Raw genomic sequence first — 25,496 nt, 5'->3', positions numbered from 1 at the left:
TCATAATTGACCTGCTTTAAAACATATACAAGCAAAAAATAACTCTTACATCTCTAACATATGTTCCATCTTATATAAAATTATATTATATGTCAACGACTGTAAAGTTTTCACTATGGGAACAATCATCATCTATGCTCAGAGAGCTGTTTTAAAGCATAAATAATTCGAAATATAAATTTATCGTGATGAAAAATATTATTCATTGAATATATAAAGATGAAAAAATATAATACATTATGATTAAAACTTTTTATGTACAAGGACGATGATGCTCGCTTTACCATTGATAATACAGTTTTACTTTGTCACCATAATAATAATTAAAAACCATCAAAGACTTATGAAGCAGGATAAGAGTCAAGTTTAATGCATGAGTTTGAGCAAAATAGCACAAATACAATTCAGAGCGTGATTTTTAAGAAAACCTAACCTAAAGCAAGATTTTGACGTCTTCCAAACTGTCTATGTATTCGAAACTCAGTTTTAGTATTTTGAAAAACTAGAAAACACAATCTTATTACAATTTAGAAAAAGTCAAAATCAATTAACATGCAACATTTAAACAACCAAAATCAGTGCATGTCATCCTCCTTCTTAATATACTCTCTCTGTTCCTGAAAGTAATTCCTGAAATTAAGATTTTTTAGAGTATGCACGCTTATTAAGAATTTAATAAATGTTTATAATTTAATTTATTTTTTACTTTATTATACATTTTCCAATAACTTTCCACCAATGAAATTTAATCAATTCAAATATTCTCAATTAATGTTCCTCAAAAGTATAAAAAAGTACCTTAACAATATAGAAAATCTATCTTTGTGGAACAAGAAAAAAATCTAAAACATCTTACTTTCGAGAACGGAGGTAGTATTTGTTAGACGATAAAGTGTTTGTAAAATTTAAAGATGCGCGCGGAAAATGACCTAGTAATCTTAAATGTGAATGTATCATTTTTATCTACACATTAAAGACCAAAATATATGCTCAACTAATTTTTTTGAATATTTAAAAAGTTTTGAAACATTTACATTAAACTGTCTAACGATATAGTATATATCAGTAGAGAATATATTTTTGTCAATTTTAGTCCTTTTTGGCTGTAACCAAAAGTGGTTTCTTCCTCTCCTCTCCTCTCCTCTCCTCTCCTCTCCTCTCCTCTCCTCTAACATAATACAAGTACAACGTCCACCACAAAAAGCCCTCGGCTAACGTGCGCACGACTCCGATCCAAGCCTACAAAACTATCATGCGCGCGCTTTCTGCATTGTTAGCTGACTTGTAAACAACCCCGGCGCATTTTAGCATTATCATTCTCGTACTCTTGGAAACCAACCCCAAACTCGAGTCCGTCGACGGAGAAACCTCTCTGTTTATTCGATAAAGCTCGTGCAGAGTTTCATCGGTAAGGTTACTTTCTTTCCAGATCCTATTTGACTTGTCGGAATCTTCTGTCTTGTCTGTTCCAAGTGAATGGAACCGACCATTTCTGTTTCTTGATTTTTTTTTTGTTTCTCGCTTGTTGAATTTTGATCTTTCAATGGTAAAGTTTGAATCTTTGTAGTAGTAAGTTAGTAACATTTGTTGATGGATCTCCTTAAATGTTAAGTCTTACCAGAATTGTAGCTACATTACACTGTCTGACAAGTTGGGTTCTCTTTGCATATGGTTTTTGTCCAAAGCAGGCATTTTTCTATCTGAGGAAACATAACTATTATTGTGTCCATTGTGACATTAATATTGAGTACCATTGTAGTGAGAGAGAGGTTATTGTACTTGCTTAGGAGAAGATAACTCCATTGGAAAGACTGTGCCCTTACCTTTACAAATTCATTCATAGTCACAAACTCATTTTGGTTTCCATATATTGGGTTAGAATGTTTCCTTTTTCGTAGTGAAGCTTTGAAAATTTGATTCTCCAGGCCAAAGATGGAGGAAATCGTTCAGGAAGATGTGTATAATCACGGTGAAGCCTCCTCGTCTAGTAGAAGTGAGGAGGAGCAAGGGATAGAAGGATTGCTGACAAAGCTAGAGATGGACTCGGCTTATACTAGTGAAAAACTGCTGAATCTGCATGTTCTTCTTATGCACCTTTTGGCTTGGGATAATGATCTTGAAGGGGTGGGGACACTTGATTCCTCTGCAGCTTCCTTTGAGAAAGCTTTGACGTTTGATCTGCTATGCGGTATATTGGAGTCTGAGGTGAAGGAGGTGGACGAGGTTTTGGATGAGCTGGAAGCCCAAATAGTTGACACTTCTTATAAGTTATCTATTTGCAAACACCCAAACTCTATCTTCATGGAAGGCAAGTTGGGTGAATCTGCAGAATCCTTGAAGCAGTCTAGGGGACAAGTCTCAGAGATCACTCTGCAGTTAGCTCAGCTTCGAAGAACGCTTCATTACATAAGAAATGGCTCAAGTAAGCATTGATCATACTCCCTCTAGTTCATAGTAAGTGTCATTTTAGTTTTAAATTTTTGTTTCATTAAAAGTGTTATTTTACATTTCCAATGCATACTACTCCCTCTGTTTCATAATATAAGATGTTTTACATGAATGCACAAGAATTAAGAAACTTACTTTTTTAGAAGATAATGTCATTAATAATATAAAATGAAAATAAGTTAACCAATCATACATAATGTAGTAAAATGTTATCGGTTAACCAATTTTCAATAAAGTTAAAGTACCTTAAAAATATCAAAATATCTTATATTTTGAAACATCAAAACTTCTCCAAAACATCTTATATTATGGAACGGAGGGAGTATTAAATAAATTTTCCAGCATTTATCCTTATATTTTTAATATATCAATTAACAAAATCAAATAAAATAGTGCATCTTAGCAAAAAAAAAAAGAGTATTAAATAGGAGTAAAACTGAAAAATTGTCAATTTTCTTAATCTACGTGCAAAAACCTTAAACGACACATATTATGAAACAGAGAAAATATATGGTTGTGTTAAAGTGTTTTGTGCATTGAATTCAAACATGTTGGCAGGTGAAAACGGAGTCAGTGGGGTATTTTGGAAGTGGTCAATATTTAAGGCAGAAGTATGTGCTGAGACCATCGGATCTACGGCATAAAAATGCTCTGAGGATGCTTGAGAAGTCATTAGCAAGAGAGTTAGAGCTCGAGAAGAAGCTAATAGAGTTCCAGCAAAACGAAGAAGAGCTGAAACTCAAGCTACACTACACAGAGGAGGTATCTTCTAGGATGGAAGAAGCATCAGAGTTTATATGGGGACAGTTTCTAGAAGCAGAAAACTCTTCAGAGGTGCTTATGGGTATCTCAAAGGAGCTTGTTGGCCGTCTTCAGATTATCAAGTTGAGTCAGAATGGTTCAGCACAACGAGAGTCAGAACTCAAGGCTAAGCTTGAAGATCTCACTGTACAGCTCGAAGGGAAAGATCTTTTGGTGCAAAAGCTTGAGGGAACAATTGCGGAAAATCGAGAAATGGTTTCAGAAGTACTCACTTTAAGGGAACAAGTGAAGTCAGCTGAAGAAAAACTCGAAAAGACCGAGACTGAGCTGAAGAGTGTCAATGCCTCTAAACAAGAAGTTCTGTTACATCTTGCTGAAACGGAGGATGCGAATGAGTCCATCAAAGAAAGCCTTTTCGAGGCTGAAAGCAGAGCTGAGAGTGGAGAAGCCAAGATTAAAGAGGTAGATGCTGCAAATCTTGAACTAACAGAGGAGCTAAATTTTCTCAAAGATGCTGATGACAAAAAGACAAAGAAGGTGAGCTCAATCGAGAAGCAGCTCAGGGAATTAGAATTCCAATTACAAAAGTCCAAGGTATCATCAGAAGCAAGTCAAGAACAGCAGAACATGTTGTATACGGCGATATGGGATATGGAGACTTTGATCGAAGATTTGAAATCTAAAGCCTCAAAAGCTGAGAGTAGAACGGAGACAGTTGAGGAGAAATGCGTTGTGGTTTCTACAGCTAACTCTGTACTTAACAAAGAAGTGATTCTTTTGAGGCAAAGAGCCAAATCCTTGGAAGCATCATTGGAACTAGCTAACGATGAGAAAGAGAAAAATGCACAAGAAATAACTGTGAGGAACAAGCTTTTGATGGATATGGTGATGCAGTTATCCAGTGAAAGGGAACGTATACAAGAACAGGTACTTTGTGCTATCTGCCTAATATTTTTCTTTGTAACAAGCAAAGGTGACACAAAAGCCAACCAACCATTAATCCTTTTTTGCAGCTATATTCTTTGGCTAAGGAAAATGAAAAGCTGAGAGTGAATCAATGCTCAATGGGAAGTAAATTCCAAAGAAATAAAACTTATGCTGGGGACAAAGAGCTACCTTTTAATGCTGAAAGTCTGCAGGCAGGTATTCATTATAAAAACGCGATGTTCTTAGTATATCATTGTCTCTCTTGTACTAATCTTATGTGTGTCTTGCTCTCTTTAAACAGGAGGATGAGAGAACAAGGGAAGAACCAGAAACTGACGTTGAACCGGAGGATCACTATGCCTCTGAAAAGAGTAGCATGAACACTGAGATCAGAAGAGCACCCAACTTGAGACGCATACTAGTTTTGGCCTTAGCTTTTGTGCTTTCTTTCATTCTTTGCTTTGGCGTTTTTTACTAGAAAAAAAAAATCAGTTTGAAAAATTTGTCTCTTGGAAATATCATTAGCCAATTGTATATTTGGTTGTAAATGCTCAATGTACAATCTGTGCAATCAAATAGTATCCGACTCAATTTGGTAAAACTTTATAAAAAATATTTTTTACCGTTTAACTTTCTTCTATATAAGAAGACAATATGACTTCTTTCCTCATCACTTGCAGTCTTGCACTATAAACAATTTACTGAGAAAAGATTCTGAGATTGCAATTAGCAATGGAAAAAATGTCTCTCAAGCTTCTCTTCCTGTTCTCCCTCACTATCATAGTCTTTTGTATGCTTCTTCTTCTATATGACTATGATCAGTTCTTCTTTGTTATATAATTGTTGCTTTGGTTTTGTATCGATTACTAATGTTCTATGGTGTGTAGGTTCGTATTTAGGTGATTCAAGAGAGATGGCGAAGGAAGAGGTGAACTGCTTGCCGCCGGTAGCACCTATAACGGACACTTACGAGACTAATGCATCTTGCCGTAGAGACAATGAATGCATTAAGTACTGTCCTAAAGGCTGCAAGATTGTTAACTGTAATTTTGGAACCTGTTTCTGTGAATGCTAAGAGATTGGAAACCACAATAATTTCTACTTTAAAGACAGAGAGGAACAATAGATAAAAAAAAAAGTATAGATAAAACAATTTTGCCGTCAATTTATTGTTCTTCTTGAAACCATATCTCTGCAAATAGTATTCATTACAACTGGAATTTGAAATAATTGAGTACTAAAGGCCAACAAGTTCTCATGTTCTAAATATTGTTTTAAGTTCTAACAAGAGCTTCTGAGAAAGCTCTGCCTCTGCATAAACTTTGCGCACTCTTATTAAGTATCTTATAAGAGCAAAAATCTTATGATGTGTACTAGTGTGCCTCATAGTCAAAGTGATTGGTTTGTAACCACATTGTGTATTGAATACTCATTGTCTCTTGTATTTACTTCATGCAATGAATCTCAAGATTCTCGACTGTAGCCTTATTTCCCTCTACAAAAATAAAATCAACATTTATAAAGTGATTTCCTAAAATGATCAAATCTCAAGTAGGAACAAAACAATGTGTAGCCAAATAGTATCTGACTGAACTTGGTATGACTTTCATCAGACAAAAGATTTGATCCCTTTTTTATCTTCCTTCTACTAAAGAAGGCAACCAGATTTTTCTCTTCATCACCACTTGTAAAATAAAAATAAACAAGAAAAAGATTCTGAGATTACAATTAGTAATGGAGAAAACGTCTCTCAAGCTTGTCTTCTTGTTCTCCCCCAGATAGCACTTTTTGTATGCTTCTTTTTTGGCTTATATATATTTTGGGTTTAGCTTTGTCTTTGTCTTAAAACTTCCAGATAAAATATTTATTTCCTTTTAATGTTTTTCTATAAAAGAAGACAACCCAATTTAACACTTACACAATCAAAAGAAACAAACAAACAAAAAAGTTTTGAGGTTATACAATTAGCAATGGAGAAAACGTCTCTCAAGTTTGTCTTCCTCTTCACCATCTCAGTCATAGCATTTTGTATGCTTCTTCTATGATAAGTTTCTCTATGCTACAGAGTTCTTGATTTGATCTTGTTATAAAGTTTGTGGTGTGTTTGTGATAAAGGTTCTTCTTTGGTTGATGCGAGAGAGATGGCCAAGGAAGAAGTGAATTGCCTCTGTGGAAAATGTCCTGATGGAAAGGAGAACTGTGAAGCACCTATAATGGACAGTTACGAGACTGATGTGTCTTGCCGTAGAGACAATGAATGCATCAAGTACTGTCCTAAAGGCTTCAAGATTGTAAACTGCAGCTTTGGAACCTGTTTCTGTGAGCGTTAAGAGACTGGAAACCACCATAATATATTATCTAATTTTAAGACAGCTAAGAAGAAGAGATTGATGTTTATTGGTGTAAAAGTGATTTAGTGTTCTTCAAATACTGTTTTGAGGCCTCCTTTGGGGAGGTAAACTATACAGCAAAGATCTTACAGTAGAATGTTTTGCTGATCATTAAATCATCTTCACCTGAAGTTTGGTTAATACTAGCGTGTCTTCTAAGCTTATGTGATATTTGCTTTCTTTGAACATGAGAGATAGCAAGAGAACAACCAGAGAACCATCATAAGTTCTACTTTATTAGACAGCGGAGGAATACACAAATTCAAAACAAAATATATATGATTATTTAAATCAATTTAGTTCATGCCTGAGACAGGTCCAATCATGATCAAAATAATGTCTTTATTATCCAAAATCTGATGCATTTCTCAGATTTCAGCAGAGTTTGCTTATGTTTCTTTAAGTGCTAACAAGAGCTTCTGAGAAAGCTGTCTCTGCAGAGTTTTTGCGCACTCTTGTTAAGAACTTTCTAAGAGCGAGGATCAAGAGCAGAGGGCTCTCAAGATGAACAGCATGACCAGTCTCTGGGATTTCAACCGTCTCAATAATATAGTTTTCGCCCTTGTTGCTTTTACTCATCTCAACGTACATCCTAGTAGCAATTTTCTTGAATTTTACATCTTTCTCTCCATAAACAAGCGAGACATTTGTATCACAAAACGCCAACTCTTCCCACAATGACCTAAAAGGACATAAGATCATCATCAAAGATCATCGCTTTTGAATAAAGAAAGTTTCAAAGATGAACTTACGGCTGTCTCCCGGTGCTCAGATCTGAGAGGAGCTTTGCTACACTAAGGACATCATCATGTATCAAGCGGCTTGCAACTATTTTTCTAAAATGGGGATGACTTCTCAAACTATTCATAGCAAAAATCAACTCATATGAGTAATGAACTCAAGTCCAAATAACGAAACATCAAATAGCAAAAAAAAAGTTACCTTTTCCACAAGCCTCTATTGTACCAGTTCTCTAGAAAGATTTCTAGTCCATGGTCAACCATCATTCGTGCTTTAGAATCATCTGTTGCCCTTTGAACTGTCCTTGACACTGGATCCTTGATCCCGGGGCTCCCCGACACAATAACAGCTCCTTCAATCTTTTAGAACATCACCCCAAAATTTCATTACACACATTATTATAACAATGTTGAACTTTTAGACAAAAGGGAACCACCAGCCCACCTTGTTGCTAAACCTCAAAGCCGTGTACAGTGCTATTCTTCCTCCCATGGAATATCCAACTATTGTAACTTTCCCAGGAGTAATTTGCTCCATCAACTTATACAGTGCTTCCGCTATCATCTCCATCGAGTAAGGAGGGGTCTTCTGGGTCTCACTAGCATGACTTTGTACCCTTGAGCTTCCATGACCAGGAATATCAACTGAAATGCATCTTGCAGATCCTGAGATACCCTTCATGATGGGGATCCATTCTTCACCAGTTCCAAGAAACCCATGAAGAAACAACATTACACTTCCCTGAAATTTTTTAACCAAGAACAACATGCTTATGTCTTTTTAGCTTCAGACATACAAAATCATAAACATGGGAAGAAACTTACTTTTACATTCTGCCCAACCTCGTGGATTCTTATAAAATGAGAGAAACCATCTACATCTACCCTCAGTTCATACGTCCGGACAAGAGCTCCTTTACTGGTTCTAACAATAACATCGTTGTTTATCTTAACATCCCTTAGATTTTTGCTAGCATCAGCAACAGATCCTTCGATAAATCCACTGTACGGACTACGAGATATCCCTAGACTATTATTCATCATTACGTCTTCGTTAAGCCATTTGTAGGTTCCAAGACCATGGGCCACAAGAGAGGCCATCCCTTGCTTTCTCTCTCTAAATGTTTTGACGTTCAGCGTCTCCAAATACGATGCAAACAAAATATATGCTGACAAACCTAGGCCACTTTCGTATGCGGCACTTATAACAGCCATCTTTCCATGCTGCTGTGCCCAGCGAGCAATCAGTGCTGCATTCTCAAACCCTCCCACAACACTTGGTTTGATAACCTATGAATATCAAAGATGATAAAACAAAGTCAACACTAATTGGTTTTCAAGAAAAAAGGTAAAGCCGACAGTTTAAAGATGATATGTTATTGATCCTAACAACAACAAAAAAAAAACTAAAACTCATCTCCAAATCAATCAAAGAAGAGAGCCACGATGAGTTGATGAAAGAAGAAGTTAGCATGCAAGGATAAATATCTGTTTTGGAAATCTCAGGCTCATGTAAAGGAGGTTGTAAAAGAATGACCAGTGGCTTACAACAGCAACTACTCCAGGATGGGTATATTTGGAAAGCATGCGCAGAGGACATTCCTTAAAATCATCAAGAGTCTCATCAAGTGCCACTGGTAATCCACTTTCTTCACAAAACCTTATAAGATCATCTTTATTCTGGACAGGTTCCTGAGATATACAAAAGTTTCTTCACTGAATTTATATTAGGAAAGAAAAAATAAGTTACTTCATAACAAAAATTAGAGTGCAAAACATCTACTGTACCAGACCTCAATATATTGTAGATTGCACTTTTTCACCAATAAACCAAAAGTTATGGCCTCTTCAAAAGTCCAGCGACAGTTAGCATCTGCACGGAGTTCGATTTGATCGCCAACGACTCTCCTTACTTCTTGCAGAACTAAAGCATCTTGAACGGAGTTCACTCGACGAGCAACCTGTCATTTTAGGCAGGTTTGTCCTTCAGTCAGTAATGACGAGTGTGAAAGTCAACTACCTATGCAAGAAAAAACTACTAAGAACCAGCATTAAGAAAACAAATCCAGCTATCTTTACTCTTGATGACTTTGTTTATATGCTTAAACAAAGTTGGCTTACTTTAAGTTTAATAGCACTGAACCCTTCTTCAACAAGTTTTCTAGCAACGTATGCGACCTCTGATGGAGTACCTTCACAATCAACAAGGGCACATATTGGAACAGAGTGTGGCTGAACAGAACCAATTTCTTCTTTCTGACAATGAAGTATCCCCAACAAACTAGAATCATGTCTTACTGCCATTGCATTCAGAAGAGCCATTTCTAGACCACATCTGACACTTGGGAAAATTGATGATGCCTGAAAAATAAAGAAGTAAATTGACAAGCCTTCAATTTTTGCGCCTAGCACGATTGAGAAAAGAATGAAGAAGTAGCATTGGTTCTTGCTCAACAGAATCTGTTTATTTACTTTGCAATTTTTTTACTAAGGCTAGGGAAACTTACAGTGATTCCAAGTTCACTCCGAATCCAGGAAGAAAACGAGCCATTTAACAAAGGAAGCATGTGACTGAGTTTAGCACCTTTCATAAGATGAAGAATCAACTGAAGCTGCCCCTCCACATCCATTAAGTTCTCCCTACTACTGTCCAAAGGTGCAACCTGCTCTCATGAAACACAATACGTGATCATGATTCCCAGTGGCATATGCAAGATATTATTACTCTGGCAGTGGGACTTCGGAGAAGAAGAACAACTGTAATAGTTAGTGATGAAAAATAATAGAATAAAATAGGCAACCTCTCCGCAGCCAACGCTTCCATCCTCCAAAGTCAGGGAGAGTATGAACCCTTCTCGATGGAAATGAGAGGATTCACCAGAATATATTGTAGGTCTGTCACACAGTCTGACTCTGAAAATAAAGTTTTTCTTAGAATAAGAGAAAGAGAAGGGTAAATATTCAGATATAGTTTTGGACAATTCTTACCTGTACCGCGAATATTGTATTCCAGAGACTTGGAAAAGAAGTACGTTGTCGATCATTGGATGAAGAAGTGAACTGGCCAAGATAATACCCAAGGATTTATTTGCAGCTTGGCGTGCAAAACTCTCCAAAGTACTGTGAACGAGTACTCAATGTCAACAAAGAGCACAAGAAAGTGGGGACATTATAAAATCTTTAAAAACGAAGAAGCCCAAACAACCTATGAACGAGCGCGTTAGCATCAATAGAGCTTTCAACCTCCACAATACAGTCCATCTCTTCCAGGCTGGGTTCCAATAGGGTTTCCTCAAGTTCACTTTTTCTCCCAACATGTACATACTTCACACTGCATATCTAACAAGTTGGCTTAGTTATTTATTATTATAAGGGTATATCATAAATCATGAAGAACCAACTCGACTATAGACTACAGTGAACAAATTCAAATGACCATCTAAGCTACCAATCTAAAAAAAATTATCCATTATTTTTTCTTCAAAAACCTAGATTGTGAAAACCAGAGCACATTGAAGTTATATCAAAGCGGGAAAGAAAAACGGAGTAGAATATGTCAGTATGTTTCTTACCCATGTGCCAAGCACAAGTTCTTAATGGAAATGTCATGTGATGTATAGAAATATTGATTCAACACGCTAGGCTCTGTTCTCTTTGCTATAGGAAGAAGTCGGAAGATTCCACCTCCACGGTTGTTTATCACGAGAACTGTCATTGGTTTCCTCGCAATCCTATTAAGTCAGATATTAGATCCTCAAATTGACTTAAAATCATGGCTGGCATATTTTAAGTGAGATTAAAAGAATACAATAAGAGTAAATGGGATACCTCTGCTTCAAAATCGCCAATCCATTTGTATCATGAAGGAAAGAGATATCTCCCACCACACAGACAACCTGATATACATTTGTTTGACTGATAAGAAAACCATTTCTGTTTTTCTTTCACTTCACACATAAAACTAAGAGTTCCATTAGGGATTTCATAGCTAATGAACAGAAGAATAAACAATTAAAAGATCCCTAATGTAACAGAAGAATCCCGGCTCTGTGCATAGTCATCATAACACGCAGAAGAAATGTGACGCAATCGAAAAAGAATCTTACTCTCTTCTTGCATCCTACAGCAAAGCCAGTGGCCGTGCTGAGCAAGCCATCAATGCCACTAGCTCCTCTATTTCCAGTTACTTGTATCCATTGACATGGTGATTCTACACTTAACATCATATCTACCACGTGAGAATAATAGTTTCCCGAACTACATCCATACATATCCACATCCCTTATTGGCATACTATTTCCGATGAAAAGAGCTGATTTAGAAGTCAGTGCTTTGGAAAGCATATGTGCAACATAAGGTTCGGTCAGGGAGCACTCAGCTGCTAATTGAAATGAAATTTCTCGGGCAATCTGCATAAAATAATAATGAATTATTATTAAAAGCAGTATTTGATTAAAAGAATTGTCTGGAGGACATACAGCGCCATTCAATGCCTGTAGATGACCATCTAATTTGCTTCTCCTCCATGGAAATATAGATTTAAGCACACAATCAGCAAACTGAACAATATTGCTTTGGACCCTGTGAGTGACCAAGTGTGATGGGTCATGTCGGCATGGATGCTTATCAACCAAAATGTATGCAAACGGAAAGCATTTCTCAAGCACCTGAGAAACTCTTTTACTTGTTATCCGACTTCCAATCTATTCATGATTCATATTACAAACTGAGTTAGTACACTGTACAACTCAACATAATTACTATCTACTCACTGAAATATCGGTTTGAAGTGTTAAAAAGAGAACCCTAATATGAGATGCACGTCGTTGATCTAGTTATGCTTCACACTTCCTTATCATTAGTTGGAACTTCCTTCAAGGCGTTCAAAACCCCCGACTACTATTTTGAATAAATAACAGTATCTTTGTACCTCCATCTATCATCTTCAATACTTAGTCTAGATGCATGAAGTAACAATTATAGAATGAGAAAATTATTTACCTGGATAACAACGTCAAACTCTATCAAATTCCTAACAGAATCCGAAAGCAGGGCATGATCAAGATGATCAATAAAAACAGGGGTCCACTTCTCAAGAAAAGGTTTAGAAAGCTTGCGCAGCCGTACACCAGACAAGACATCTGCAACAACCGGCCACATCAGTTCTTTAGCCAAGAGAAGAGAAGCCCAAATTTCATCCTCCGTATGGATTGCACCGATAAGAAGAAGGCCCTTCTTAGCCTCTTTGATTACTTGTAAAACCTCAGTAATTTGGCCACTTGTTTTACCATTGCCCTTGAGGCTTTGTACTTGAAAATATTTTGTGAATGGTTCAGCATTGGACATCCACGTGTCTAATCCATTTAAGCAGTTGAATGACCAATTTGTTGGACTACTGTCAAGTGGGTCTCTAAAAGGACAATTCAGATGTACTGGTCCACAAGCAGAACCTGTTGCCCAGTGTAGAGCAGAGTCTACGGTAGTAAGGACCATCCGGACTGGTATAAGATCAGTTGGAGGAGGGAGATTGAAGAAGAATCTGACGAACGAACCAAAGTGGTTTATCTGTTACACAGGAAAAAGAAACATCAATTTTTTTTTTTTGTAGGATATAGAAACGAAACGAAACAACAAGTGTGTATAGTTTCGAAGAAATGTCATATCTTGACCTTACTTGATTTATAGCTTGATTTGCGCCAACTCCCTGAAGTTCAGGGGGACGATCTGCAGTAAGTAGTAGCAGAGGCAAGAAATCCTCACTGGCTTCAACCACCTGTATTTGTAAAAATATCATAAAACAAATATCATGTAAGAAGAGACCGCAAATGTATTTGGTGAAGCATAAATAAGTACAAAAGTCTGACCGCTGGAAGAAGATTTGAAACGGCAGTTCCTGATGATGTTATAATGACAGCCGGTTTAAGGGATCCTTTAGCATACCCAATGGCGTGAAAGGCAAGAGATCGTTCGTCAAAGCATGCAAGACACGTTGTAAGGGGGTGGTTAGCAGCAGCAATTGCAAGATGGGAGGACCTTGATCCAGGAGCTACACAAAAGTACTGTGGCAGTACGTTATGACAAAATACATCCAAATTTGAGATTCTATCAGATGGTTGAAAAGTTCAGCTCACCGTCAAACCAAGACGAGTGCATTCTTCAATTATAGCTGATGCCCATACAGCATTGATATTAGCCTGATCTTTCAACAAGTTGCTCACTTCAGCCTCCTGATGCAGCTGATTGCAAAACAAAACAAAACAAAGGAAAAAAAAAACTTAAAGTCACACCATCCAAAATTTCGGAAATTCCAGTGCACCCTCTAATTATTTGTGTTTCTTTAAAATTCATGATAGCTAAACAGCCGCAAGGTTCAAAACTTTAGAGTCCTTCTAAGCCACTGTCCCAGCATCTCTATAACATCGTTTTACAATATTTAGAATACTTTATAGTTTGAACTACACTGCTGATTCGTCCACTTCCGAGACAGGCCGAAGTGCACTCTCTCACAACATGCATGCCGTGATTTTCTAATCGGAACGTAACATTACCATGAAGGCATGATGAACAGTCTTTTCAAAATCACTAGTCATACAAAAAGCATCCTAACAATCTAAAGAAAAAGGCCATAATTATATATCTACGTACCATGTTGTTTGATAAAACAACTTCAGGTGAAAGCTTGCAATGGAACTGACATGATGATTGTATACTTTTCTGCAACAAAAGCTGGCAAATCAAACAGTAGAGAAATATATCCATATGGACCAAAGAGAAGAAATTCCAACGGACAAGCTTCAGAGACGATAATTAAATTCCAAAATACCAGGGTAAAGATGATACCAGTTCATTGGCGTCACCATGATCTCTCCTAGAAAATGTTGCAAACTCCATATGCTCCTACAAAATAAACATAAGAATGACTGGCATGAGGTCGAAACTAAGTTTACATGCTCAGTTCAGAAAAGTACTATCCATGTGGGCCAAACGCGTAAAACAATATTATAAGAAACTTCGTCAAATAGTGTTTAAGTGGCTCTCTGAAAATCAGGAATGTAACATTTGTGCAGGAAACAGTTTGATAATGAACAAAATATCACATATATATATATATATATATATATATATATATATCCTTGCATCTTGTCTAGCTACTTAAGAGTTAGGGAGAAAAACCAAAGTTATTGGATGAATCTCTTTTACAGCCAACTTTGCAAGAGAACTTTTTAGATGTTTGAACCAATGATCCTCTAAATTGGGGCAGACATGACAAGAAACCTGCATGAAAATGAAGCAAGATTAACATGAAAACAAGACACAGCAATAGCTAAAAAATATTAACTTTCCATTTGACTGACACAAGTTAAAAAAAAATCTGCACTTCAAGTATATACTTCCCATTAGATTAACAGTTTTGCATACTTGTTTAGTGTCCTGTCGTAAAGGATACGCAGCATGGTGGTTTGGATACTAAGAAGAAATTAAATGGCAGCATACCTGAAAAACTGATTTCTCATATGAACTAATTGCTTGCTCAAATCTGTAAGATAGAGAATCGTTCCATGCCAGCGTAACTGCTAATATGGAGATCTCGTCGTGCTCATCTAACTCTATCTGTCAAAAGCAGACCATGTACAATATAAGAAAGCTTGCTTCAACCACTTCATCAATACAAAAAAAAAAAGAAAGAAAAAAAGATGCAAGTCAAGAGCTTGATGACAAATTCAACCTGAGGAACGAAGAAGTAAGAAGAGCCATCCTTGCTATGTACACTAGAGTTTCCGTTGAAATCAATATCAGGAAAACCATAAGCCTTCACCATACCTGATTCATCTGAGAGAAATCTACAGAAAAAGAGAAAGAATCCTATATTGATCTTGTTCTAGTGTTGTGAACAAAGTAAGGACCGAAAAGGAAGAATACGTTTTGATGGTGGTCTGACCAGCCTTGGAGTGATGAAGGAAAGAGAGTGCGTCTCCAATACCAAAAATCCCATGAGGTTCCTTTACATAGAGAGATTTATAACAAGGGTCCTCCAGAGTATCATCTTTGGAGAGGAAAAACACAGGGAATACACCGGAAGACACAGGTTGAGAGCAGAACCAGAACAAAGCCTTTGCCCTCGGCGGCACAGCCACCTACAAATATTACATGCTGTTAATTTCAGGTCTGGTCTGGAGGATTATGGTTTCGGCCCGAACCAAAAAAAAAAAACAGAAAAACATTCACAAAAACAAAAAAAAAGCAAACCGTACTTGAAACCGCAAGACGCCAGTAGAGGACTTTGGAGGATTAGCTTTGAGTTGGTCAACAGCTTCGATGAGTCTCTCGAGTCCAAGCTCAAGAGTCAAAGCTGGAGGCAACGTACGAGTCACACACACTTGGACCATCAAATCCTCCTCATTCTCATGATTCACATCCTCTCTACTACTACTCGCAATCGTCCCATCGAATTGTACTCCTTCGGCGACCTGGAATCAAATAAAAATAAAAATAAAAATTCGAATTCAATTTGAGTAACACAAAGATCATAACCAAACGAACGAAACGAACCTCGATGTTTCTTCCGATTCCATGAAGAGAGTGGGGCAAGGAGGAGGAGGAGAAGCGTTGTGGTCCACGTGTGAAGGAGTACGTGTAGCCCGGAGGAATAAGCGAAGGTAGAATCGGAGGATTCGAGAGTAGGAGCGAATAGCATGGAGGTGGCATTGTTTCTTAGCTGTAAGCTGTGTGAAGTTGGAGGAGGATGTTATTTGGTTTTGAAGTTCGAAACAGAGAGGAGGAGGATAATACACTTGATTGGTTGAGCTGATACTAAAGCAGCAGTATCTAATATATTAAAATAGAATTCGTCATTTCTTTCATGTACAGCTTTTTAATTTGGACATTCAATTAAAAATCTTATTAAATATATTTTATATTTTACGAAAATTATAATACATAGAATCCTTAAAATACTTTAATCATAATATATTTTGACATCTTTAATTTTAAATATAAATATATTTATTTTAAAATTCTAACAAATCTGTTTTAAAAGATTTTTACAAGATCTTCATTTTCGAAATTGAATTTAAATATTTTCATTAATTTTGAAATTAGTTTGAAATATGATTATACATTAATATATTCAATTATCGTTTATAAAATGAATAAGCATAAAAAATGTTGGTAAAAGAATATCTACCTTTGAAAGACGTATCAAAATTTAGCATAAATTAAATACTAAATAAGAAGTGACAATACAAAATAAAAATTTAGAATAAATTAAATACAAAATCAGAATTTAGCATAAATTCAAATATGTTTTCTTATGAATATATTAATTTGCTTAATAACTAAATGCAAATAAAATAAGACAAATATATAAAAAGAAGTGACAAATACATACGGTTTTAAATAATTAATTAATTATAACATGTAAATGAACTTATAAAATGATCTTATTATACTTTTTTATTGAAAATAGTATAATTATAGTTTAAATGTAAAGTATATTCATTTTAAAAAGTTAAAATATTTAAACTGTATTTTTAATTTTTAAAATAAATTTTTTTTTTGGAAAATTATATGTTTACCGCTTTTATACTACCACTTTTAATTTTTACCGGCGCTAAAAGGACATTTTCAAAAATATTTTTTTCTTTAAGTAGCAAAAGACTTTTACCGCATTGTTCTTTATATATATAATAAATAAATATTTAAATAAATAAAAAATATTTTTTTAACTTTTTTTCTAACTATACTATTTCAAAATTCAAACCCTAAACACTAAAACTTAACTCTAAACCCTAAACCCTCAATCCTAAACCCTAATTTTTTTTTGAAATACGAACCTGAACTTTAAACCCTAAACCATCAATCCTAAATCCTATTTTTTCTTGAAATACGAACCTGAACCCTAAACCCTAAACCATCAATCCTAAACTTTATTTTTTCTGAAATACGAACCCTAAACCTTGAAACATCAACTCTAAACCTTAAACCCCGAAACATCAACTCTAAACCCTAAACATTCAACTCTAAACCCTAAAACATCAACTCTAAACCCTAAACCCTAAACCATCAACACTAAACCCTAAATTATCAATACTAAACCCTAAACCCTAAAATGTAAACCCTAAACCCTAAAATATTAACCCTAAACCCTAAAACATCAACTCTAAACCTTAAACCCTATACCTTCAACTCTAAACCCTAAACCCTAAACCCTAAACCCTAAACCCTAAATTCTAAACCCTAAACCCTAAAACCCTAGAGTTGATTGTTTAAGGTTTAGATTTGAAGGTTTTGGGTTTTAGGGTTTAGGGTTTACATTTAGGGTTTAGAGTTGATGGCTTAGGGTTTAGATATGAAGGTTTAGGGTTTTAGGGTTTAGGATTCAAATTTCCGAAAAAATATAGGGTTTAGGGTTTACGTTTAGGTTTTAGAGTTGATGTTTTAGGGTTTAGATTTGAAGGTTTAGGGTTTAGGGTTTAGGGTATAAAGTTGATGTTTTATGGTTTAGGGTTTAGAGTTGATGTTTTATGGTTTAAAGTTGATATTTAAAGTTTAGATTTAGGGTTTAAGGTTTACGTTTAAGGTTTAGAGTTGATATTTTAGGGTTTAGATTTGAAGGTTTAGGGTTTAGGGTTTAGGGTTTAGAGTTGATGTTTTAGGGTTTAGTGTTGATGTTTTAAGTTTTGATTAGTTAACCATTTACTTTTTTGTCAAAGTTAATCAAAAGGTTATAAATGTCTTTTATCCTTTATTAAAGATGAGGGTAAAAATGGTTAGTGTAAATATGAAAAGTGGTACTTCAAAAATGATATTTTTGGCAATTTCTTTTTTTTTTTTGGATATAAGCATAATTATATAAAATTATTTTAAATCTTTTATCTATTATAGATGCAAATTCTCTACCAAAAGCTTCATATAAGAATATTGAGAAAAATATTAGTAATTACCGTAATTATCACATTCGTAGTACCATTTTTCATGTTTACACTAATCTTTTTATCTTCATTTTTAATAAATGTTAAAAGACATTTAAATACCAAGGATTAACTAATATAAACTTAGAGTTTACAGTTGAGGGATGAAATAGGATTTTTAGAATGTGAAATTTATGATTCTAATAAATATATAAATAAATACTTAAATTTATTTTTTTTAAATAGTTTCAAACATAATTTTCGATTTTCAAAAAAAATTTGAAAAAAAAATCGAAACTAGAAATTCAAAAATAAATTATAAAAAGTCCGAATTTGAAAAAGTATAACTAGGAAACATAAAAAAATTATTATTATTATTATTATTTGTTTATTTAAATAATTATTTATTATATATATAGAGAACAAGGGTATAAAAGTTTTTTGCCTCTCAATGAAGAAAATATTTTTGAAAATGTCTTTTTAGTAGTGGTAAAGTTAAATAATGGTACCATGAAAGTGGTAAATGTAATTCCCTTAAAAAATGGCAATTCTCTCGAATAGTCTTTTTGAAAATTTTAATATTAATTATTTATTTTTTTATTTTTTAAAATTTGAAATTCTATCCCAAAACCCTACTCCTTAACTCTAAACCCTAAGTCTAAGTCTAACTCTAAGTCTAGATTAGTTAACCCTAGGGTAAAAATACATATTTTGGTCATTTTTACCCTTTAATAAAACTTATTTTGGTCATTTTTTTCATTGATGGCAATTTTTGTGACAAAAACTTAGAAAGGGATATGGTAGAGAATTTCTCAAAAAAATTTGGAGAACATTTGTATTTTTAATGTTTTTTTTTCATTTAATATTGATTGGAAAATAAAAAAACATAATGCTTTTGCAAATGATTTGTCAATCAAGGTTTTATTTAATGTATACTTTAATTAATAAAAATTATTGATATTAGTTAATCTAGATTAGTTAACCCTAGGGTAAAAATACATATTTTGGTCATTTTTACCCTTTAATAAAACTTATTTTGGTCATTTTTTTCATTGATGGCAATTTTTGTGACAAAAACTTAGAAAGGGATATGGTAGAGAATTTCTCAAAAAAAATTTGGAGAACATTTGTATTTTTAATGTTTTTTTTTCATTTAATATTGATTGGAAAATAAAAAAACATAATGCTTTTGCAAATGATTTGTCAATCAAGGTTTTATTTAATGTATACTTTAATTAATGAAAATTATTGATATATGAAAAGTTTTTTCTTTTTAGTTTATTATAATTATTTGGTTTTATTTCTATTATATTCTAAACTTTTTTGCAATTTGACATTTTATTTAAATAAAATAGTTGACAAAAAATGAAAAATTATCTATTCTATTAAAATAGAAGTCACAACTTCATTTCATGTGTGATATTTTAAGTTGGACCATTATTTACAAAGTTTATTAGATGTACATAATTTCATTATAATATCTTTTAATATCTTTATTTTTATTTGAAACAAAATAAATATTTATTTATGAAAATTGTAACAAAATCTTTTAAAAATCTTTTCAGAATCATTTTAAAATTTATTTCCAAATTTTTTTAACTTAAATTTTATTTATCATAAAATATAATCATAAATTTAAATTTATTTTAGTTTTGATTTATAAACGAGATTTAAAAATTTATCTAAAATATTTTAATGATAATAACAACTTCAAATTATTACTTTTCAAAAAATTTACAAAGATTTTTAAAACATTTTTGTTGGAAAGCAATATCTTTTTCTATTTAAATTTTAAAATAAAAAAATCTTATTTATTAAACACATAAATCATGACTTTACATGTGTGATTTTTTAATTTAAATTATGTTTGAATGGTCACAATTTTAAATGATTTTATCATGTAACTTTACAATTTAGGTCAATAATTTTTAACACAAATCTAATATTCTTATTAATGACTAAATTTTAATTTACACCCTCCCTTCATGTATGCAACATATAACTTCTTTAAATATTGTATATATAAAGATTTAGTCAACTATTATTAGCGTTTATATATTCCATCGAGTTAAAAATCATTTCATTTTAATAGTTAAACTATACCAAATTAGTTTGTTAATCACTATATATAAAGTTTTACATATTCTATTCTAACCATAAAAGGATGAATAATATATATACAAAATGAATACATTAAACATGAACACACTTTTATCATGTATATGCATTCTAATGTAATAGCATGAATGATCTATATATGTCAAAAAAAAAATATTCCAACATTATTCTATATAAATAGAACACATATTTATCAAATTGGTTTAATGGTACAGTATATAACATAATTCCAACAAAATTTAATTTTACTTCATATTTGATACTATTTTCAAATTTACTTTTAAAGTATTATCATTTTCATAAATATCTTAAATTTATTATTAAAAGATAAAATTAACCTTTCCAAAACATTTATAAATCTAAGAATTATTTACAGAAGTTTATAAACTCAATTTCACTACCGAAATAATAAATCCAATAATCGTTAAACCCTAAGCTCAAATATTAAGATATCTTTAATTGAGTTGTTCTTAGGGGAAATTACGTGTTTACCACTTTCATGCTACTACTTTTCATTTTTACCACCACTAAAGGGACATTTTCAAAAATACATTCTTCGTTAAGAAGCAAAAGACTCTTATACCCTTATTCTTTATATATATAATAAATAAATATTTAAATAAATAAAAATCTAAAAAAATAAAAAATAATTTTTTTAATTTTTTTTTCGAATTATACTATTTCGAAATTCAAACCCTAAACCCTAAAACTCAACTCTAAACCCTAAACCATCAATCCTAAACCCTACTTTTTTTTTGAAATACGAACCCTAAACCCTAAACCATCAATCCTAAACCCTATTTTTTTAAATACGAACCCTAAACCCTGAAACATCAACTTTAAACCCTAAACCTCGAAACCTCAACTCTAAACCCTAAACCCTAAACCTTCAACTCTAAACTCGAAAACATCTACTCTAAACCCTAAACCCTAAACCATCAACACTAAACCCTAAACTATCAACATTAAACCCTAAACCCTTAAAAGTAAACTCTAAACCCTAAACCCTAAAAAATTCACCCTAAACCCTAAAACATCAACTCTAAACCCTAAACCCTAAACCTTCAACTCTAAACCCTAAACTCTAAACCCTTAATCCTAAACCCTAAACCCTAAAACCCTATAGTTGATGTTTTAGGGTTTAGATTTGAAGGCTTAGGGTTTTAGGATTTAGAGTTTACGTTTAGGGTTTAGAGTTGATGTTTTAGGGTTTAGATTCGAAGGTTTAGGGTTTTAGGATTTAGGGTTCGAATTTCAGAAAAATATAGGATTTAAGGTTTAGGGTTTAGATTTGAAGGTTTAAAGTTTAGGGTTTAGAGTTGATGTTTCGAGGTTTAGGGTTTAGAGTTGATGTTTCATGGTTTAGGGTTTAGAGTTGATGATTTAAGGTTTAAAGTTGATGTTTCAAGTTTAGATTTAGGGTTTAGGGTTTACGTTTAGGGTTTAGAGTTGATGTTTTAGGGTTTAGATTTGAAGGTTTAGGGTTTAGGGTTTAGAGTTGATGTTTTTGGGAGTTTAGGGTTTAGGTTTAAAATTGATGTTTTAAGTTTAGATTTAGGGTTTAGGGTTTACGTTTTGGGGTTTAGAGTTGATGTTTCGGGGTTTAGGGTTTAGAATTGATGTTTCGGGGTTTAAGGTTTAGAGTTATGATTTAGGGTTTAGAATTATGATTTAGGGTTTAGAGTTGATGTTTTAAGTTTAGATTAGTTAACCGTATGTTTTTTTTGGTCAAAATTAATCAAAAAGTTATAAATGTACTTTACCCTTCATTAAAGATGAGGATAAAAATGGTTAGTGTAAACATAAAAAATTATACTTTGAAAATGATTTTTTTTGGCAATTTTCCTTGTTTTTAAATGCCATCTAAATTGGTGTATTTTAATCAATTTCTCAAATATGATATTTTACTAGAAAACTATTTTGCAGGTACAATATATTATAGTTTAAAAAATAAAAAAAGTTTTGTTGCTTTTAATAATATCCCAATAAAATTCTTCTCTATTATATAGCTTTAGTTTAATTTAATTTTCATATAAATTCTAAATTTTAGAAATGAAACATAAAATTATGCATATAAATTCTAAATTTCAGAAATGAAACATAAAATTATGTAAAATAGTATTATTCCATAATAATTTAACAAAATAAAAGAATTATATAAAATAAAATTGTTACATAATAATATTATATAAATTAGAATATTTTAGTATAGAAAAATAAAACCTGCACGGATGTGCCGGTCAAGATCTAGTTAGTTATTTAAAAGACCAAAAATGAAATTAAATATAAAAATGGCTGTGATTACCTTTATCTCCTTCGGTGGTTGAGATATTATTGTATTGAGATTAGGCCTGGGTTTTCAACCGGTTTCGGTTCGGAGTCAATTAGAGTTTGGGTTTTTGAAAATATAATTTCTAGCTCCATTCTGATATTATAAAATCTCAACTACACTACAAGCTCATTGACCCCCCGAGCTCCCTCTCTCTCCTCTTTGTGTGAGCTCATCGCCCATTCTTTCGTTCATCTTGTTCTCGTGTTATTTTTGTCCGATACATTTTTCCTTTCATCGTAATCAGAGTTGTCGTTGAAATTTTACTTAAAAAATAAAAAAAAACACGTTATTTTTTTCGTAAAATTTATACACACATTGAATCGGAAACAGTTAATTTGAACACTGTAATGTTTTCGACAAAGCGAAATGATTTTTATCATTTCATAGACCAACATAAAAAAAAACGTAAGCGAAAATGACAAGATTTCAGTACTATTATAAAGTGTTAAAGATACTCTTGATAGAACATAATATCAAATATAGATTATGACTAGCCATTCAGTATTATTATTATATATATGTACCAAAGTCGGTACAACCACTACCTTAAGAGCATTATAAATATATGTTTGCTTGTGTAAGATCATAAAATAAAGAGAACAATAATGATCACTCTTATTTTACGTATATTCTCTCTTTTTACGCAAATAAAATAAGATATATATATATATATATATATATATACCACCATATAATAATATATTTGCAATACATCTCAGTACAAACTAGATGTTTTTTCCCGTTCATGCGAGCTTATTCATTTTAAGTTACTTATTTGAACATGCATTACTAATAAAAAATTATCATGATTAGTTATTTATGTTCCCAAAATTTTAAACCGAATATCAAATTATTTATATATTAAAAAGTTATTCATCAAAATTATATATATGTTTGTTGTTAGGTTAAATTTTCTGAAAACTTATATGTGTTATAAATATTTAAAATTTTCTTTTCATACTATATCCATTATTGATAAATAAAGTTTTGAAATTACTTAATGTTCTGTTTTCAACTATTTAAAAGTAACATTTTTACTTGATTAATATGTAATTATATGTTCTGTTTTAATGTTCAGCTTATTATTACTAAAATATGTTATTTTTATAACAACAAGAAAAATATAAAATGATCTTTTTATTTTTAAAATATATTAAAAGCTATTCTTTACAGATAACAACACAAAATATATAGGAATTATCTTTATACTTTTAAAATAGATTTTTATTTTTAGATAACTATATCAATGAGTTATCTGATTTAATAAATTAAAAATTCGTTTTATTTATGCCTAATTTTTACTATATTTGTTTACAATCAGTAATCTTATCTACAAGTCATCTCTCGCGGGCAAATGTTTGACCAAAACTTAAAAACACACAAAAGGTATTAGAACACACAAAAAGTCAATTGCAAAACTAACCTATGCATTGACCAGAAGTCTTCTCTTTAGAAGTTTTTTTCGTCGAACAAATCTGAAAAATAAAATGTAGTTCGCGATTTCATACCTTGAACTTGTGAGATGACTTGCGTGATTTCTCCAATCACCCAAAACTTCACCACAACAGCTACCTATTCGTTAATCACCAAGAATCGTGAGCTTATGAACCTTACATAATTTGTGATCAAAATCTTTAGTTTTTTGATGAATTTTCAGAGAAAGTGTAAGATATGTGGTTTGTGTGGATATAAAATGAGAAATGATGAGAAAAAAATCGAAACTTTATGGCATTAACACTCTCAATTTGGTAGTTCATGGTGGTTGAGGTATTGATGTCAACGGTAAAGTTGTAATAATTGGTGAAGAAGAGGATGATAAGGTAAAATCCTCATTTTCGAGAAAAAAAGTAAAAGCAATTTCGTGAATACTTAGAACTTCTAGGGTGAATAGGACAAAACAAAGTTTCAAAAAAAAACATAAGTTATTTTTGTGATTGACTTGAAATTTTGAGTCATTTTTGAAAGAACCCCTTAAATTATTTGGCAAGTTATATTAATTGGTTATAGAGTTACATTTTAATTTAGTTCTAACTAAAATAAATAAAATTTTAAAATCATCGACCAGTCAAATTATTATAATTTTTCAAACTTCGCCAATGATTGACACATAAGAAGAAGGGTTTAAATTATATATTATGATTACATCAAATTATCTATAATTAAGATTTGTTTATTTTTTTTATTTCTGGCTTATATATGATTAGTTTTTATTTAAGGAAAAAAAATAAAAATATTAATTTTACACTTTTAATTAATTTTATAATTAATTTAATGAGAAGTATAATATATATTTATATAGACTAACATATTTTCTATGAACTTTTAAAAGCATTATATTGATGTCATGTGTCATAGCTGAAATGATATAATGCTTTTCAAATAATATATAGCAAATAAATGTGTGATATATTTTCACATGATTTTAAAATACTATAATTATTTATAAAATTTGAAATAAATAAAAATTAACACGTAAGATAAATAAAATTACTTTTTATTTTAAATCTAATTAAAATAAGTAAAATTAAAAATCATCGAGCAATATAATTATAACAATTTTTCAAGACGTCACCAATAGTTGACATGTAATAAAAAATTATTTAAATGACTTCTCAATTAATATATTCGAGGATAAAATTTGTGATCATCACATATCTTATCTATCAACTCACTTAACTTTGTATACAAATATAATGTTGTATATAATAATATGAAATCATAATGTCGTTTCTATAAATTGTATTCTATTCATTATTTTATATAATATGTAAATTAAAAAAAATTAATCAACCATTATTAATTTTTCTATAATTTTGACAAGTAGTTACCATATACCATTATTTGTAATATCATTTAGACTATTTGGCAA

The 25,496-nt window shown here is 32.2% G+C and overlaps 1 protein-coding gene and 2 pseudogenes across 1 annotated transcript; 2 read left to right on the top strand and 1 right to left on the bottom strand.

Annotated features, from left to right (window-relative positions):
* The first annotated feature begins 764 nt into the window (after positions 1-764).
* Positions 765-4,767, top strand: LOC106428476 (annotated as a pseudogene).
* A 216-nt stretch (positions 4,768-4,983) lies between these two features.
* Positions 4,984-6,600, top strand: LOC106428526 (putative defensin-like protein 263). Its single transcript, XM_013869281.3, has 2 exons — positions 4,984-6,165; positions 6,253-6,600. Exons 1-2 carry the CDS (start codon positions 6,015-6,017, stop codon positions 6,465-6,467), a joined length of 366 nt encoding a protein of 121 aa, XP_013724735.2. The 5' UTR covers positions 4,984-6,014; the 3' UTR covers positions 6,468-6,600.
* Positions 6,601-6,741: 141 nt separating this feature from the next.
* On the bottom strand, positions 6,742-16,089 carry LOC106428528 (annotated as a pseudogene).
* Positions 16,090-25,496: the final 9,407 nt, after the last annotated feature.

The sequence above is a fragment of the Brassica napus genome, chromosome C2 (assembly GCF_020379485.1).
Source record: "Brassica napus cultivar Da-Ae chromosome C2, Da-Ae, whole genome shotgun sequence".
NCBI classification, from domain to species: Eukaryota; Viridiplantae; Streptophyta; class Magnoliopsida; order Brassicales; family Brassicaceae; genus Brassica; species Brassica napus.
The sequence above is the reverse complement of the archived record's forward strand: the minus strand, read 5'-3'. Positions and strand labels throughout refer to the sequence as shown.

Coding starts and splice junctions, on each gene's coding strand:
- LOC106428526 (XM_013869281.3), top strand. CDS start 6,015: ATGTTTTTCTATAAAAGAAGACAACCCAATTTAACACTTACACAATCA. Junction 6,166..6,252: donor CATCTCAGTCATAGCATTTT/GTATGCTTCTTC, acceptor TTTGTGATAAAG/GTTCTTCTTTGGTTGATGCG.